Source organism: Rhinichthys klamathensis, unplaced genomic scaffold, assembly GCF_029890125.1.
Source record: "Rhinichthys klamathensis goyatoka isolate OS25496 unplaced genomic scaffold, OSU_Roscu_1.1 h1tg000320l_1, whole genome shotgun sequence".
In the NCBI taxonomy this organism is placed as follows: domain Eukaryota; kingdom Metazoa; phylum Chordata; class Actinopteri; order Cypriniformes; family Leuciscidae; genus Rhinichthys; species Rhinichthys klamathensis.
Genome location: NW_026606836.1, coordinates 666,131 through 682,670, shown reverse-complemented (window position 1 = coordinate 682,670; position 16,540 = coordinate 666,131). Strand labels below are relative to the sequence as shown.

At 39.8% G+C, this 16,540-nt stretch overlaps 1 protein-coding gene across 1 annotated transcript; it reads right to left on the bottom strand.

The window, feature by feature from the left end:
• Positions 1-4,909: 4,909 nt before the first annotated feature.
• Positions 4,910-15,845, bottom strand: zgc:172182 (coiled-coil domain-containing protein 89). The gene is made up of 7 exons (XM_056271470.1): positions 15,545-15,845; positions 12,879-13,351; positions 11,897-12,027; positions 11,220-11,356; positions 11,061-11,137; positions 5,666-5,765; positions 4,910-5,584 (listed from the first exon to the last, which is right to left on the bottom strand). The coding sequence occupies exons 1-7, from the start codon at positions 15,602-15,604 to the stop codon at positions 5,498-5,500; spliced, it is 1,065 nt and encodes a 354-aa protein (XP_056127445.1). The 5' UTR covers positions 15,605-15,845; the 3' UTR covers positions 4,910-5,497.
• Between the last annotated feature and the right edge of the window lie 695 nt (positions 15,846-16,540).

Here is a 16,540-nt window from a genome sequence, read left to right as displayed (position 1 = left end):
TAGTTTTACAAGTTTTTAGTCTTTCTTCAGGCATACCACGGGATGCTACGGTGGCTGTCATGGTGATCAGAGGGCCTGACCTCAGATAGTCTTTTCTTCAGGAGCTTTGTTTATGACTATTATAACACCCTGATGACCGTCCTGGTCATCAGGGTGTTGCACTCGACTAATATACGACGACAACGTGAAGCGAGATTGTCCCCAATCTGGTAAATCTGGTATATATTTTACCCTTTCAAAATTTGGAGTCGATAAGACTCTTATGCTCAGCAAGGCTGCATTTATTTGATAATAATATTTTGAAATATTATTATAATTTAAAATAACTATTTTCTATATGAAAATGTTCAATTGTAATTTATATCTGTGATGCAAAGCTGAATTTTCAGCATCATTGCTCCAGACTTCAGTGTCACGTGATGCTTCCGAAATCATTCTGATTTGCTGCTCAACAAACATTTCTTATTATTATCAAGGTTGAAAACAGGTGTGCTGCTTAATATTTTTAACCGTCATGCATTTTTATTTCAGGATTATTTAGATGATTAGAAAGAACAGCATTCATTTAAAAGAGAAATGTTCTGTCACTTTTGATCAATTTAATGCGTCCTCGCTGGATGAAAGTGTTAATTTCTAGCTTGCACTTTATTTTACAGTATGTGCACTTTTAATGTGCTTACAGTGTACTACTTACCCACAAAAGTACTGGTAATGTAAGGTAATTGGGTTATAACATAACCCTGAACCTCCCAAACCTAACCCATGTAATCACCTTACATTACCAGTACTTTTGTGGGTAAGTACCCTGCACATGTACTGTAAAATAAAGAGCAACCACGTTCTTTCAAAAGAAAAACATCATACTGACCCCAAACAATAAGTATGTTCTAATAAAGTAAGCCTAACAAAGCAATAATTTGAGTGAGAGTAAAAGAGGATACCTGGAGCATTTTATCACTTATGGTGGACTTCTCACCCTCAAGTCCCAGTTCATTTCTGACCCGGGTGTGAGCGTATGTGACCTGTGACCCAAGTGCAAGTATGGTACAAGTGTTTGCATGTCCGGAGCAGACTGTGGAAGAAGCCGAGGCTGTGTTTCGGTTTCTAACTCCGCAGGCTATGAGTACTCAGAGCACGACTGACACTCTGGAATGCTTTGTCTCAGAAACCACACACTTTACCCTCTCAATAAGGATTATGATACAAAAATGTGAATGTATGAAAGTGAAATCTCTTTAATATCTCAGCTGCAAAGAGATTCAATTAAGAGAAGTTTCTTTCTTCTCAAAAGTCCCCCTTTAGACTATTTGTTTTATTATTTTTTGGATTGAAATATCAGATAAATCATGACATAATAATTCATTTTAGCCAATTGAAATAACATGTTAGTTGATGAAAACATGCAAAATTAAACAAAATATTCATCACCATTTACACAAACTGAAGCAACATATAATGAATATAGCCTACACTATTTTAAGATTAAGATTTCAGAGATCTTAAAGGGTTAGTTCACCTAAAAATGAAAATTGTTGTCAGCTTTCGACTCGTTTCTGTCTGTTTGTATTTCTTCAAGGAGATGAAATTCAGACTTGCAACATCTGAACAATAAAATCTTTTTCTTTAAAAAGTTTCACAAAATGATTCTACTGTACATGAGCAAACATTTGACGAGGTTTCTCAAATAAATATGATTCTCTACAACTAAAAGTACCAAGACAATCCTAATGGTGCGGCTAAGCCACAAATGATGCATTTCTCTCTGAAGAATGACAAACTCGTGTAAAGGCATGCATGAGCGCTCAGCAACTGCGCTGCTCTTTCCATTGTTAGAAATTCCAGCTGTAGACGGGATGAACGGACTCACTGGGACGGTTGTTAAAAGCGGCGTTCGGTCAGGTGAGAGTTGGTGAAAGTGCTGCTGCTGGGGGCGTGGCTTCAGGTGTGGGCGGAGCCAGAACACATTTGTGGTGGGAGTTTTCCAGGGATGCAAGTTCAGGCAGTCATTTAGGAGGTGGTGGTCCGGCGTCATCGTGTTTCAGTGTGCAATTCAAGCTCTATTATAGGTCTGTCACATGATTATGCTCCCCTTAAGTATGACTTTGTTGTTTTATTCTTTTTTTCCCCCCTGTCCTGGAATGATTATTTGTACGTTCCTAGTTTTACCCAATTTGTGCATTTTTGCTGCATCCATAGTCAGAATTACTATAATTATGAGTTTCCGACTAGTAAAAACCATCACATCTTTGTCAAGCTCATAATTACAAGTTGGAGATTTGGAAATAGTGGCTTCAACAGTTAAAGGTACAGTAGTTATTATGTGGCAACAAAGACGGATTGAGTTGAGAGTTGTAACACTTTAAAGTAAGGTTTCATTTATTAACTACATTAGATAACATGAACTAACAATGATAAATAGCTAAAGCACTTATTAATCTTTGTTAATGTTAAATTCAGCATTTACTAATATGCTACATTATTGAAATCAAAAGTAGTTTCTGTAAAATTATTGAATGGACCTAAGATAACATGAACTAACAAATGTATTGCTCATTGTAAATGTTACAAAAAAAAGGTAGCCACTAAGCCTTTTTAAAAAAAAAGATTTACGCATTTTAATTAAAATTCCATCAAATTGAATTGAATAATCCTTATTTGAATTAAATAATTGAACAATCCTTAATCAATTATTCAATTAAAACGTGTAAGGATTATTCAATTCAAATTGATGGAATTTTACTATTAATTCGAATGCGTAAATCTTAAAAAAGGCTTACATTTTTTTTAGTGTATAATGCATTAACTAATTTAAAATGTTACTGAGATCACTATATGACCTCTGCAGATCTAAATTGATGAAGTTAATTAAAAAACAGCTTGAACGAGTGGCAATATAAAAAGTTTGCACAATATAAAAAGAAAGAGCTTTTAGGTGTACTAGTCGTGAGATACTGTGACTTTTTTCACATTTGTAAAATAATTTCCCACTATTTAGACATTACCCAAAAACAAGCAATACGACAAAATAAAGGGCCTTGCTACACCATAATCAGTCCTTTTATCTGTTTTGGGAAAACTTTGGCATCAGACCATGCTTAAGTCATTGTTATGTGATTTTTTAAAATAATTTTGTAGTAAAATCTGATCTGGACATCACGGCTTAAACCTATCTGGTTTGCTGGTCTCACAGCCTGACCAAGCCTGGAAAGTGCTCAAGACCTCTCTAAAATCAGCCACCAGACCAACAAACACCCACACACCAGCAAGATGTGGTTTTTTTTTCAGCAGGGATGTTCTTGATTGGAGATGTAGCTTACAAAAGAGGATCACAAACAATCACAAAAAGTTGTGTTTTCATATAGTTTTTATACATACTTTAAATGCTTTACATATCATCTAAAATAAATGATCTTAACAGTCAAGTATTTTTGGAAAGAATTACAACTAGTAAAAAACAAGAGGTCACAGAAACAGGGTCATTCACACCATTCCAGTGATTCCCATATAAGGCAATTCCAATATTCACAGCACTTCTGAGGAAAAAGATTGTCATGGCATTGGGGTTATGAACCGCTGACCAGGTCAGATGCAAAGGGCGGGTACATTGGTCAGTTATGGCACGGACACAAACTTGCCTCAACTTGATGTGATGTATGAAATGGCGATACGGACTACGGCAACATGCAGTTACGAGAACACAAAGGAATCCAGCATTTTGACCGCAACCTCACAGTCATTAAAACTCACTCAGATGATATAAGGACATACCACTTGCATACCTAACCTTAGAGGTTAAAGATCTGAGCTAGTCTCTGGGTTCACACCCCATAGAAGGACCAGCGTTTTGAGAAAAAAAGGCTCTGCTTTATGACTAAATATACTCAACTTAGGACAAAAATATATTTCATCGCTAGTGCAATGCAAGATGCAATTAAAATGTGTCTTTGACTAGTTAACATGCTATCAGGGATGAACATCCATAAATCATCCAGATGTTCTAAAACATATATACAGATGCAGACCAGATGACCATAAACAATTATGCTAACTATATCTGCTCACATATTAGTTCAGGAATGACACTAAAATTACCACACTAAAAATTACAAAGAGCACGTCAAAATGACAAACTTCAGCAAAATACTGTAATTTTGTGCTGACAAACTTTGCAAATGCAAAAGATATGTTGTTATCTGGACAGAAGTACAGTTTCATGGAGGGATACAGGGTGAACCAAAGCATGATTTCAAGTGCTGGTAGAAACTGGAAGGTGAACATTACATTTCTAAGTGCAATATGGCTTGAGAGCTTTTACTACACAGTTGAATGGTTTTATCTACTCAGGAATGAGGCTACATATAGAACAGTTCAATTTATTGCATATACAGATGAGCATCAGATGAGCCGGCATGATGATTAAAATGGCATGATGATTTAATTTTTCTGTTTTTTCCAAATGTTTGAAATTACGATGTATTTCTTTCTTCTGAAGAACACAAAAGTAGATATATTGAAGACGATGAAATCCAAACAATTTTTACTGTATAGACTTTTTCCCCCTCCAAAATATATATTTTGGGAAACTTTATTTCGATGGTCCACTTTAGAAACTCTAGAAGTGACACTATAAGTAACTTGGCAACTACATGTCAACTAACTCTCATTAGAGTATTAGTAGACTGTCTGCTTAATATCTGCTAACGCTTTATTCAGATGCTCCCCAACAGACATTATACTGACTGTAAGTAATTTTGCAACCACAAGTCAACTTCTCTACTAACCCAAACCCTGAACCTAACAGTCTACTAATGCTCTAATGAGAGTTAGTTGACATGTAGTTGCAAAGTTAGTTATAATTAGTTGAATGTCTAAAGTGGACCATCTAAATAAAGTGTAACCATATTTTTTTGTGTTATAACAACATCAGGGAGAGTAGTAAATAATGAAAATGTTCTTTTTTGGGCCAAACTTTTCCTTTAATTTTGAACATTCTAACTCTATCTGATAAGAATTATACGATGTAATCTTCTTGGTCAGAGAGAGCTAAAAAAAAAAAGGTTTAAAATTCCATTCAAAACATTCCAAATTTTTCAAAATTCCTGGAATTCAAAGCTTACAATGATCAGTGATGTCTCAAATAATCATGTTCAGGCGATTCTCTAATAATCACGACAGCCCTGCCATCAGGAACCTATGCGATTAAATCACAGTTGAAGTTTAAAAATGCTATCTTTTATTTCATAGAATCACAGTTCAGCCAAAACAAGCTATTTGCAAACTATCAACAAATCCACTTTTTCCTCACAGAAGGACATTACACTACTCTCTACTAATGGAAGACGTTCTCTTAAGAAAGATCTCACTTCATCCTTGTCTTCTGGTTCATTATATACAACCAATCCAAGTGTGATGATCCAGCTCAGCTGTCAGTGAATGAGTTTTGCTTTATAATGACTGACTTTTATGGTAGAAATGCACTGGAAATGGGATGGATGGCTCAGATGACCATGTGGCGAAGTTTGCAGTTTAAATCCTTCTCCTTTTCAAGCATTTCACTGCTGTGCTTTTTAAATGCCTCAAACGCCTAAAAGTGTGAGATGTAAAAACATTGAGATGCCATTGAGACCAAAATGTCCAATGTACATACAGGACTTTTTTAACAGACCTTTTTCAACTCATTGCAGGTGTCCTCTGCCCTCTCTAAGGCATCCTGTAGTTCCTTCACCCTTAACTCGCTCTTCACGGCTGCTGCTTCCTTTTCAAACCTGATTAAAAAAACATGACAAAGACAAACTGAGCCAATAATGCATCGTTCCCTTTCGAGGGAACTCGCGATGCGTCATCGACGCTTTGGGAACGCCCCCAGCGTGAATGCGTCTGAGCATCAATGTCAACTAGTCCAATGGAAAGAATGAGCGTCACGGGCGGGTGACGTCATGACCAGGAAGGCATAAGAGCACATCCGGTGAAACGCGCCATTAGCTTCTGTGTCTCAGCAAGCGATCTGTGTCATTTTGTCTCTGTCTATTTACTGTTGTCTGTTGCGGAAAAGGATGGAAACTAAACAAGTGTACAAACAGTGTGCTTCTCCCTGCCCGCGTTATTTAACGGGTGGGGACACACACGAGTTTTGTGTCATTTGTTTGGGAGTGGAGCATGCGGTCTCAGCCTTCGAGGGGGCTGAGTGCCAGCATTGTGAGATGCTACCGCTTCGCATGCTCCGCTCTCGCCTGTCACTCTTTGATAAAGAGAGTGGGCAGGCTCGCGATCCCCAGGGATCAGGACCCGCGTCTGCCGAGGCAGCGCGGAGAATGCATTCCTGGGGATCGCAAAAGGATCTTTCGGAGGGGTTGGAGACGGGTCCGAGGGCTCTTTCTCCTTCCTTAGCCGAAAGATCCAGCGCTCCCCCCCCCGGTGTCGGAAGCACGCTCTGCGGTTTCTTCCGCCCGGGGAGAGAGCCCTCCATTACTTCATTGCTCTTCCTCCTCCGAGGTCGATGCTATGAGTTTGGAGAGTGAAAGCACACACATGGGGGAAAGAGATTCACTATTTATTTCCCCAGCATATGATGAGCTGGTGGATGTTATGTCACGGGCTGTAGATAAATTAAAGATTGAATGGGCATCTGATAATAGGGGCGCTCGTCCTAAGAGTAAATTAGATTAGCGCTTTTTATCTTCTACTGCTTCATCTCCACCACGAGGGCTTCCATTTTTTCCTGATCTTTACAATGAGATTTCTAAATCATGGAATAAGCCATACTCATCACGACTTTTCAGCCCTCAAGTTAATATTTATTCAAGAATTAGAGGGCTGAAAGAGTATGGTTATGAGGCGATGCCCCAGGCGGAACAGAATTTAGCCAGCTATCTTTCCCCTGGTCCCGCATCGTCTCTGAAAGCCTCGGCTTTGCCCACTAGACCGCTCAAAGCCACGTCGGTGTTAGTGGGCAAAGCTTATACGGCAGCAGGTCAAGCTGGAGCATGTCTGCATACTATGGCAGTGCTTCAGGCTTATCAAGCTGACCTGCTGGGGGATCTGGATAATAGTGAGGGAGTTAGTCATGACGATATTCGAGAACTTCGTCGGGCTACCGATCTTTCTCTCAGGGCTACTAAAGAGACCGCCAGAGCAATTGGGCGGTCTATGGCAGCTTTGGTAGCTACTGAGAGACATTTATGGTTGAATCTTTCGGAGATTAAAGAAAAAGATCGTGCTTTTTTGTTAGATGCTCCGCTTGAACCTTCTGGTCTCTTTGGTGACGCAGTCCATACGGTCGTCGAGAGATTTCAGGAATCAAAAAAGCAAGCGGACGCTTTCAAAAAATGTATCCCTCGCCGTGTCCAGCCCCCTGGGGCTGCTGGGCGTGAGCAGCCCCAGCCATCTAGCTCATCATATCGTGTGCATCAGAAAGAGAGTGTTGCGTCTCGTGCACCTCCACGTGGAAACTGGAGACAGACGCAACCCTTTTAGCCGAAGTCTTCTAAGTCGAAGCCGGATCTGAGGACCGCTCTTCAGGCGAAGAAGACTTCGGCTCAAAAAAAAAAAAAAGGTCCTGATGTTCATGCATCAGGCCTGTGAGGACAGCCCCGACCGAAATAGAGCGGTGTACACCTCATTATACGGTGCCCGTTCCATTTCGGGGTCCTCACGAGCCCGTTCTGCCAACCCTGCCACCCTCGGTGCTTCAGGGCGCAGCGGTCTCCAGCGAGTCGCTGATGCTATGCTGCGGCACAGCATCGGTTTCGCGCCCTCTGAGGGGGGCTTTAGAGCGGCCAGTTCAGGTAGTCCCTGCCATTATGTTTCAGGCTCCGGAATTGGCTGTCTCGATAACACCAGAGACCAGCCTCGAGAGGCTGGTTCCCTTAGTAAATTTTCTGGCAGCGTGGAAGCTTCTGCCGAATATTTCTCATTGGGTCCTGCAGATTGTAGAGAAAGTCATTGAACGCCCCGAGCGAGCTGTGCTGTGGTAAACATGGAACTTTTCCTTGACATGAAACGGTAAATAATCAAACCAGTGAAGCCTGCGATGCATGGAACTGCTGTATCTAACCTACCTTATTCATGCAATAAATAAGAATAAGAAATAAAAAACTTTCAGCTGTGCCAGTGCGACTCTTGTGACCTGTCCCTGATCCCTCAGGCAGCGCCCACTCGCAAAGCAGACAGATGCGCCTCTGATACCGCGGGCGTGTTTTTCCACATTCAAATATTAATTTTCACATTCGAAATTCTGTTTTTTAAAACTATTCGAATATATAGGCCTATTCGAATTTAGAATATTCGTTGACAGCCCTATTCTCATTTGAATTATAAATAAGTTTGCTTTTAAATTGTGTGTGATTTTGGTTGGGTGACAGTTAAGTTTGACAAGAGTTTACAGTTTGACAAAACCACAATGTTGTGTTTTAACAATGTTGTGTCGAGTGTACACAAGTATAAATAAACACTTTGCAGTTTGAATGATGTCCTGTATGAACGACGGAGTATATTTTTTGTTTCCAGTGCCGCGCCTCACACACACACACACACACAAATACACCATTCCAGGCTTGACATCGCAGCCTGTTCATTATAGCCGAAATAAAAATATGACAATAAAATAGTCAACCTAATATAAAAATCACACTGCTCTGTTTAAATAGTCAATTCGTACCATTCAGCGTAAGCACCGCTCAACCGTGATGTTTCCAAGCACATTTTTGCGCATGTGAAAAGGATGATTTTTTTTCCTGTCGATATTGCAACGTGAGTGAAGTTGCTACAACGCCTATAATAAAGAATAGTTTACCATCAAATACATCGCGAATGTTAAAATATTTTGATTCTAATGAGAGAGTTAGGCTACGTGAGCATAATGCCCCTTTTACTTTCCCTTTAAATTATTTCGTTTTGGCTTGTTTAGTTATTATTTTTTTATTCTTGTTCTGTTCTGTATATAATTAATATTACATTTAAAGAGTTTGTTGTGGAATATGTTTTGTGTATTTGTACTTTTTAAGCATTCAGCAAATGATAAGCTATTTATTGGTTAAAAGTCCTGTATGTAGGCCTATAGCTTGATCAAATTATTTCAGAATCGACTTTGCGTTGCAATCGCGTCAAGGATCAGCAAGTGCACGTGCATCATCAAAAGTAAAGTGGTTAAAAAAAGTGCTTAAAGAAAGGTTAAAGAAAAAAAATTCTGCGCACAAGCCTATGGGTCGCGTAAAAGAAAAAGAAAAAAAAAAAGGGTCCCTCTTGAAAAAGTTTGAAAACCACTGTCTTAGACGGTCCTCCCTTGGAGATCCCGATCAGGAGAGACCTTCTGTCTCAGGCCGGGGGCACAATATTTCACCCTCGACCAGAGATTTGGAACCTGTGGGTTTGGCCTCTGAGGGGGCCCAACTCATAGCGAGTGGTCTCTCAGCTGAGGCTGCTGAGACCATCCTAAGCTCCAGAGCTCCAGCGACTAGGAAACTTTATGCGCTTAAATGGAGAGTTTTTTCTGTATGGTGTCACCGACATCAGTGGGATCCAGTTAACTGTTCTGTGAACACAGTACTCGAGTTCCTGCAGGAGCGCTTTACATCAGGTCTATGTCCTTCCACGCTCAAGGTCTACGTGGCGGCCATTGCGGCTTATTACGCCCTGGTGGGGGGTACATCGTTGGGTCGAGACCCCTGATTCCACGTTTCCTACACGTGGCACATTGAGGCTGAGGCCTGCAACTCGCACTAAGGTGCCAGCTTGGGATCTTGCTTTAGTACTAGAAGGCCTGTCTAGGGCTCCGTTCGAGCCCTTAGATTCGGTTTCAGAGAAATTTCTTACCCTCAAGACTATCTTTCTGCTAGCTATTTCTTCCCTTAAGAGAGTTGGAGACCTTCAGGCCCTTTCGGTTTCCCCCACCTGCCTTGAGTTTGCACCGGGGATGGTCAAGGCATTCTTATATCCGAAACAGGGATACGTCCCTAAGGTGCCGACCTTGATTCCGAGGCCTATTGTGCTGCAGGCTTTCTGTCCTCCTCCTTTTACATCTGCGGACCAGGAAAGGCTGAACCTCTTGTGTCCAGTGCGAGCACTGGATACTTATGTTCATCGGACATCTTCAATGAGGAAGTCCGACCAGTTATTTATTTGCTTTGGATCACCTAAGAAGGGTCTTCCTGCTTCTAAACAGACGGTTAGTAAGTGGATAGTCGAGGCTATTTCACTTGCATACGAGTACTCTAACCATCCGTGTCCCTTGGTGGTCAGAGCTCACTCTACGAGGGGTATGGCGGCCTCTAAAGCCTTGTTATTTGGGGTTTCTCTCCAAGAGGTTTGTGATGCGGCAGGCTGGTCTTCACCGCTCACATTCGTCAGGTTTTACAGTTTGGACCTGGATGCTGCCCCAGGTTCTCAGGTGCTTAGTGCTTAGTTCCAACAGACTGACACTCAGGTACTTGGAATTCTGGCGTTTTGGGTATTCTCGTTCCCAAAGCGTCGATGACGCATCGCGAGTTCCCTCGAAAGGGAACGTCTCAGGCCTGAGAAAGGGAACGAGACGATGCGTCACCCTGCCATACTTCCTGCATCCCTGTGATCGGCTTGCTTCGACTTTTTGAAGCTAATGCCGCGTTTCACCGGATGTGCTCTTATGCCTTCCTGGTCATGACGTCACCCGCCCGTGACGCTCATTCTTTCCATTGGACTAGTTGACATTGATGCTCAGACGCATTCACGCTGGGGGCGTTCCCAAAGCGTCGATGACGCATCGTCTCGTTCCCTTTCTCAGGGAACTATGGTTACAGTAGTAACCTGAGACGTTTTATTTTCAATTTTCAGTCGGCTTATGTTATTCTGAAAATATTCGTGCATTCGAATGCTCAGGTAAGATGATGTAAAATTATAACAGCCTTCTGTCTGTACCGTCTTGACTTATTTGCTCGCTTTTCTCACTTTCACTTTTATTCTCGTGCACTGACTCTAGTCGACCGACGCTCAAAACAGCCCGACTTGGTGTGTCCTGGCCCTAAAACTCCATTGATTAAGAATAAAAATCTTATAGATGGATTAAAAATGTGTTTTGAGATTCATACCTGTTCTCTGCATCTAGTCTGCTTTTCTCAGCTTCATGCCTTTTTCTCTCCAGCTCCTGAATTTCAGCTTGCTTGTCCTGTAACACATTGCAGTGAAATCATTACGTCTCAATCTGAAAATATACAGTGAAGTAACTAATGTGTCATGTCAAATCTTACCAGAATAACTTTTCCTCGCTGTAAAGAGAGATCGATTAGCTCATCCTTTTCCTTCATGAGTTTCTCCAGTCTCTCCTGAGTGTCTGTCTCTCTCATTGATTCTTTTTCCTTTGTTTGTCTTAGTTTGAGATCCAACTCTGGCAGAAAGAAATGTGTGAGGTGTTTAAGAGTGTGCCAGTAAGAACTAGTTAAGAGACAATTATTCAAGCTCAGGGTTTGATTTTGTTTCAGGACATTTTACATTTAACATCATGTGGCGACCCAACACAGTTTCAAAACTGAATACCTGACGAAAGTGAACAAAAATGTTTTTAAAATCAAACACTGAAATGGATTAATTGTTTTATTAGATCAATTTCAACCAAACACTGTAGAGTTTGATTGGATGCACAATCTTTGATGTCAACAAATATTTCTCATGTTTTCTCTTTAATAAGAAGTCGATATGCCTAATTGTTTTCTTAAACTATGCATGATTTCGTTAGTTGCATTTTAATATTTGATGTTGTTGTAATTTTTCCCACAAGCCTATCGGAAAAGACCTGCAGTCTGTTTTTGGGCTGTGATCCACCAGTTGAGAACCACCATTTTAAATGCCATTTGACTTGTATTGATCTGCAAAAACTACAATTGTGATTCTTATTATTAGAATAGTTTTGGTAAAATCCTGAATATACCTGCACACATCTCTACAGCATTCTTCAGCTGTTTCTGTGTGTCGCTGAGCTCGTTCTTCAAAGACGCCTCTTTGATCTGATGGAGGTTGATCAGTTCTTTCAGTTTAATCTGGAAACCTGTCGTTTTCTCCCTGTTGGGATAGTAAAGATTACTGACTAATGTACTTGTTTTACTTATTTCATTAAATGATATAAAGTAAATAATGATAGTCCACTTTTTCAGCGGCCATAGTTCTGGAAGTATATTTCCCATTCATTTCTCCATATGTATTCCAAAAAAAAATCAATAAATTGTACTAAGAAGCATGAGTATAAGAAAATTGTAAAACAAGACAAAGGTGGATCTCTCTTTAGGATTATGAATATCTATGTTAGTGTAGTTTAATCAGGAATTTAGCAATATTTTTTTTTAAAAGAGGTCCTATTGTGCTTTTTCACATTTTCCACTTTCTTTAGTGTGTATTGTTGCTGTTTGAGCATTAAAAAAATGCAACGTTTCAAAGTCCCTCCAGCGGGAGTTATTCTCTATATCAGTGTCACTGTTTCTGAACTCCCTGAAACGCCTCCATTGCAGTCTTGAGCTTTTTTCCGGGAACGAACGCGTCACAATATTCCTCATTTAATTAATTCCCGCGGCCCGCCCAATGCATACGCAAAAAAAGGGGGCGAGACTTGGTTGAGTTAAGTTAGTAGTGTGTTTTAGAAACACGCTGGAAGCGGCTGACCAATCACAACACACTGGTCCAGCTGACCAATCAGAGCACTTCATAGAGACAGAAACTAAATCGAGTGTTACTGACAGACTGGGAAGACAGGAGCTGCAACAATGTCAAATGTGTGAAGACTATGTGAAAGGGCACAAAATGACCTCTTTATAGTGAAGTTATCATTAAAAATCTATTTGTGTGTGTTTCTCTATGGAGAAAATGACCAATGAGGTTTTTACTTTCAAAACAGATTGGAACTGTGAACAATTTCTTACTGATACTCCGTCTCTAGTATCTTATGTTGCTCTGCCAAGTCCTTGAGCTCTTGGGTCAGTTTGAGGATTGTCTCCTCTTTTTCTTGCACTTGCTCGCTGAAAAGTGTTTCATTTTCCTTTCTGACGCTCTCATTCTCTTTCTTCAGCTTGGCATTCTGACTTTTGTACTCGTTCTTGAAGTTGATGAGCTCTCTGTGGTTGGAGGCCAGGTGCATGAATCTCTGCTCCAGCAGTGCAGATTTCTTCCTCTCGTTCTCCAGCTCCACCTGCACATTGGCTCTCAGGTCCTCCAGCTCTGTGTTAATCTTCTCCAGAGCCTGACAGCGCAGGAGCATCTCGTCCGCTCTCTGTTTCAGGATGCAGATGAGAGTAGACTGCTCGTCGATTCTTGAACGCAGCACTTCTGCCTCTGTCCTCTCTTCCTGGGAGAGACTTCGGAGTTTTTCCAGAGCTTGGTGCACATCGTCCATATCCTTATAGGAAAGATTAAAGGGTTAGTTCACCCATATATGACTTTCTTCTTTCAGCCGAAAAAAAAAATCAGAGTTATATTAAATAATATCCTGGCTCTTCCAAGCTTTATAATGGGAGTGAATAGAGCCAAAAAATTCGAAGGGGGTTAATAAAGGCCTTCTGAAGCGAAGAGATTTGTAAGAATATCCTCAGGGTGTCAAACAAAAAGGAACCAGTGTATATATATATATATATTTAAAAGAAATATGTATGTGAAGAGAGTTCTGTGTGTCTGTGTGTGTGCTTGCACACTTATTGTATTATAACAGATTTACCAGAGTACAATTCCTCTGGTATTAGGAAACTGACTGAAGTATTTTCCATGGATGTGTTTCCAGGTACATCAGGCAAAAGGGGAAATGGGGTGCTTCTCAATAATTAAATTGATGCTTCCTCGTTTCTTCGCTCCTCCTTTCTTTCCTTGCAGCCTTCCCTGGCATCCTAGGGGGGAAGGAGTTGAGACACGAGGACAGGAAGCGAGGAAAGGAAACGAGGATGCACAAATTAGAAATGAGAAGCACCCATTGTGGATCCACCTTTCTGCCACTCCAGCAGTAAATGGGACTGTACCATGTCAGTCAGGAGGGAGGGTCACACCCAACTGTTCACATCTCTTTGTTTATTAGTGTTGCTATTGACACAGTTGTGTGCTAATTTAATAACTATGGGTATTATTCTGTGGTTTGTCTTTGTAGGTTTCATTTCTGAATGTTGTTTTGTTTTTTAAATGTTTTTTTGTGTTTTTTTAGCCTAGTAATTGTTCAGCAGGGGACCTCTTATTTCATAAAATATTTTAATTTTTTATGTCTACCCTTATTTATTATTATTATTTTTAATTGGGAAAATAAAATTCCCTCCTTTCTTGTGACCTGTAGAGATGGGCGAAACGGATCTTTTCGAAACTTTGAATCAATTGAACCAAAATGATTCACTGTTTTGAAGCGCTCATACGCCACACGCCGGTGACGCCTGCTGGTCAGAGCGGTGTAAATGCATCCTAAACTCAGCCCTAACATTTTATAAACCAATTGCAAATGTTTTATTGAAAGTGTAATCTATTAGATACAATTAACAAATAATCTAATACCATTAAATATGAAGTTTCGGTATAATATGTGTTATTTTATTAAATGGTTGTTATTAAATTGTTCTTGTTTTTTATGGAGAGCTTCAGGCCAATAACAGACTATTAACTAAAATTCTTCCTTTTTATTATACAAATGTGTCGACAGAAATGTCTACAAAATGAATAAAATCGACTAATAGTTATGACGTCACGAAGCCTCGTTTACTGAAATCACGTGACTCGGGCAGTTTGATACGAGCTCCGAATCACTGGTTCGACACAAAAGATTCACAAAGCTTCAAAAAGTACCAGTGACCTGAGTTTATCACCTGGTTTTATTGAACACAATAAAACCACACTGGAATACACAAGGCAAGCAAGAGTCAAATAGCTAGGCTATGATGGCAGATTTTAAATGACAGGTTGTTAGGGCAAGTTGTCACGTGTTTTAAATATATAAATATTATATTTATTAGCCAAAACAATAGTGTGGTATTTTTGTAAGTTACTCAATACATTTCTGCTTGCATTGTGCATTAGGCAATTTATTTTTGTGACGCCACTAACGCATTTTATCACAAATGGTCAATGTTTGTTATATGAACAGTTTTTCCCCCCTCGAGTAATATCTCTGGAAATCTTCCAAGTCTTCAATGTGTGCGTCACCGAAACGGAATCGAGGGGAAAAACATAAACCCATGAAAAATATTCACTGGGGTAAAAATGTGACAACTAGCCCCGATATGTTTTCTCTACTGGTTACTACTGGTTTTAAAAGCTCACAAACTGCAAGTTGAGTATGACGTCTCAGATATTATGAAACAAAACCTTAAATTCAAGTAATTATCATAATTAATAATAAAAATGACGTAGAATATAAATTACAAAATACGACATCGTTCCGCAATGAAATGCACCACCAGTTGCTTTGTTATTGCTTGAGAGAATTATGTTTCAAATTACGATTTTATCACAAATACAAAATCAAAACAGTCGCTAATCGATCATAAATACAGAGATAATGCGTGTCAGTTGCTGAAATGGGCGTAAACAGTTTTGTATGAACGTCACGCGCTCTCAAACGTACCTGTTTAGTGTCTATGATCATCGTTTTAAGGTCTATTTGGATTTTCCGAGGAGATGTCATGTTGAATCTTTCAAGGTTGTGTGTTGCAGAAGAAAAAAAAATCAGGGTTCTTCACAAAGGCGTCTCAACCGCAATGAGCCGCAGCAATCCGACGGTTGGTGGCTATACAAAGTTTCGCCGGTTGCCCCTAGCAACAGTCGAATTCTGTCGCGATTATTTCGCGTGTTTTTCCTCTTTTAAATTTGAGAATGTAATTCAGTATTTCAAAATTCGACTTACATGTATGACGCACTGTTAATCCAGAAATATCTATTTAGTGTTTTCCCCCTCAGGTTAAAGAAAATAAATAAATGCAGATGTAGTGCTCGAGTATTAGCACTAGATGTCGCCATGACTCTTCTTTAAAGTGTATGAAGATACTGGTTCGATTGGTGCGGTTAGAATTGTTGGTAACACTTTATTTTAGTGTCCTAACCTTGTTACATGTGTTACATGATGTAGTACTTACCATAGTAATAACAGTAAATTATGCATAATTACACGCAACTAACCCACAACCAAACCCATAATCCTTCCCTAACCCCATAGTAAGTAGGCCTATATGTTGTTAATTAATATTTCTCAGTACTTAAATATAGGCTATAATTACAATGACACCTAAAAATAAAGTGTTACCGGGTTTTTTGTTTTACACTTTTGCTTTAGGTTAATAAGAAGGGTAAATAACAAATAATTATTTTTAAAGAATGATTTTGATTAGCTTTAAGTTATGCCCTTAAAAAGCTTAAACTGGTTTGCTGGATCTAGTTGGTCTCCCTGGCTGTTCTTTTGGTTGGTTTTTATAGTGGTTTTGAGCACCATTCAGGTCAGACTGAGAGGCCAGCTAAGATCTTCAAAACATCTTAGGCTGGTTTACAATGTTTTTTTGTTGTTGTTTTTTTTTCTCAGCGTGAGCTCATTAATTTTAAAGTGAGAATCACATTAAAAGTTTTGCAC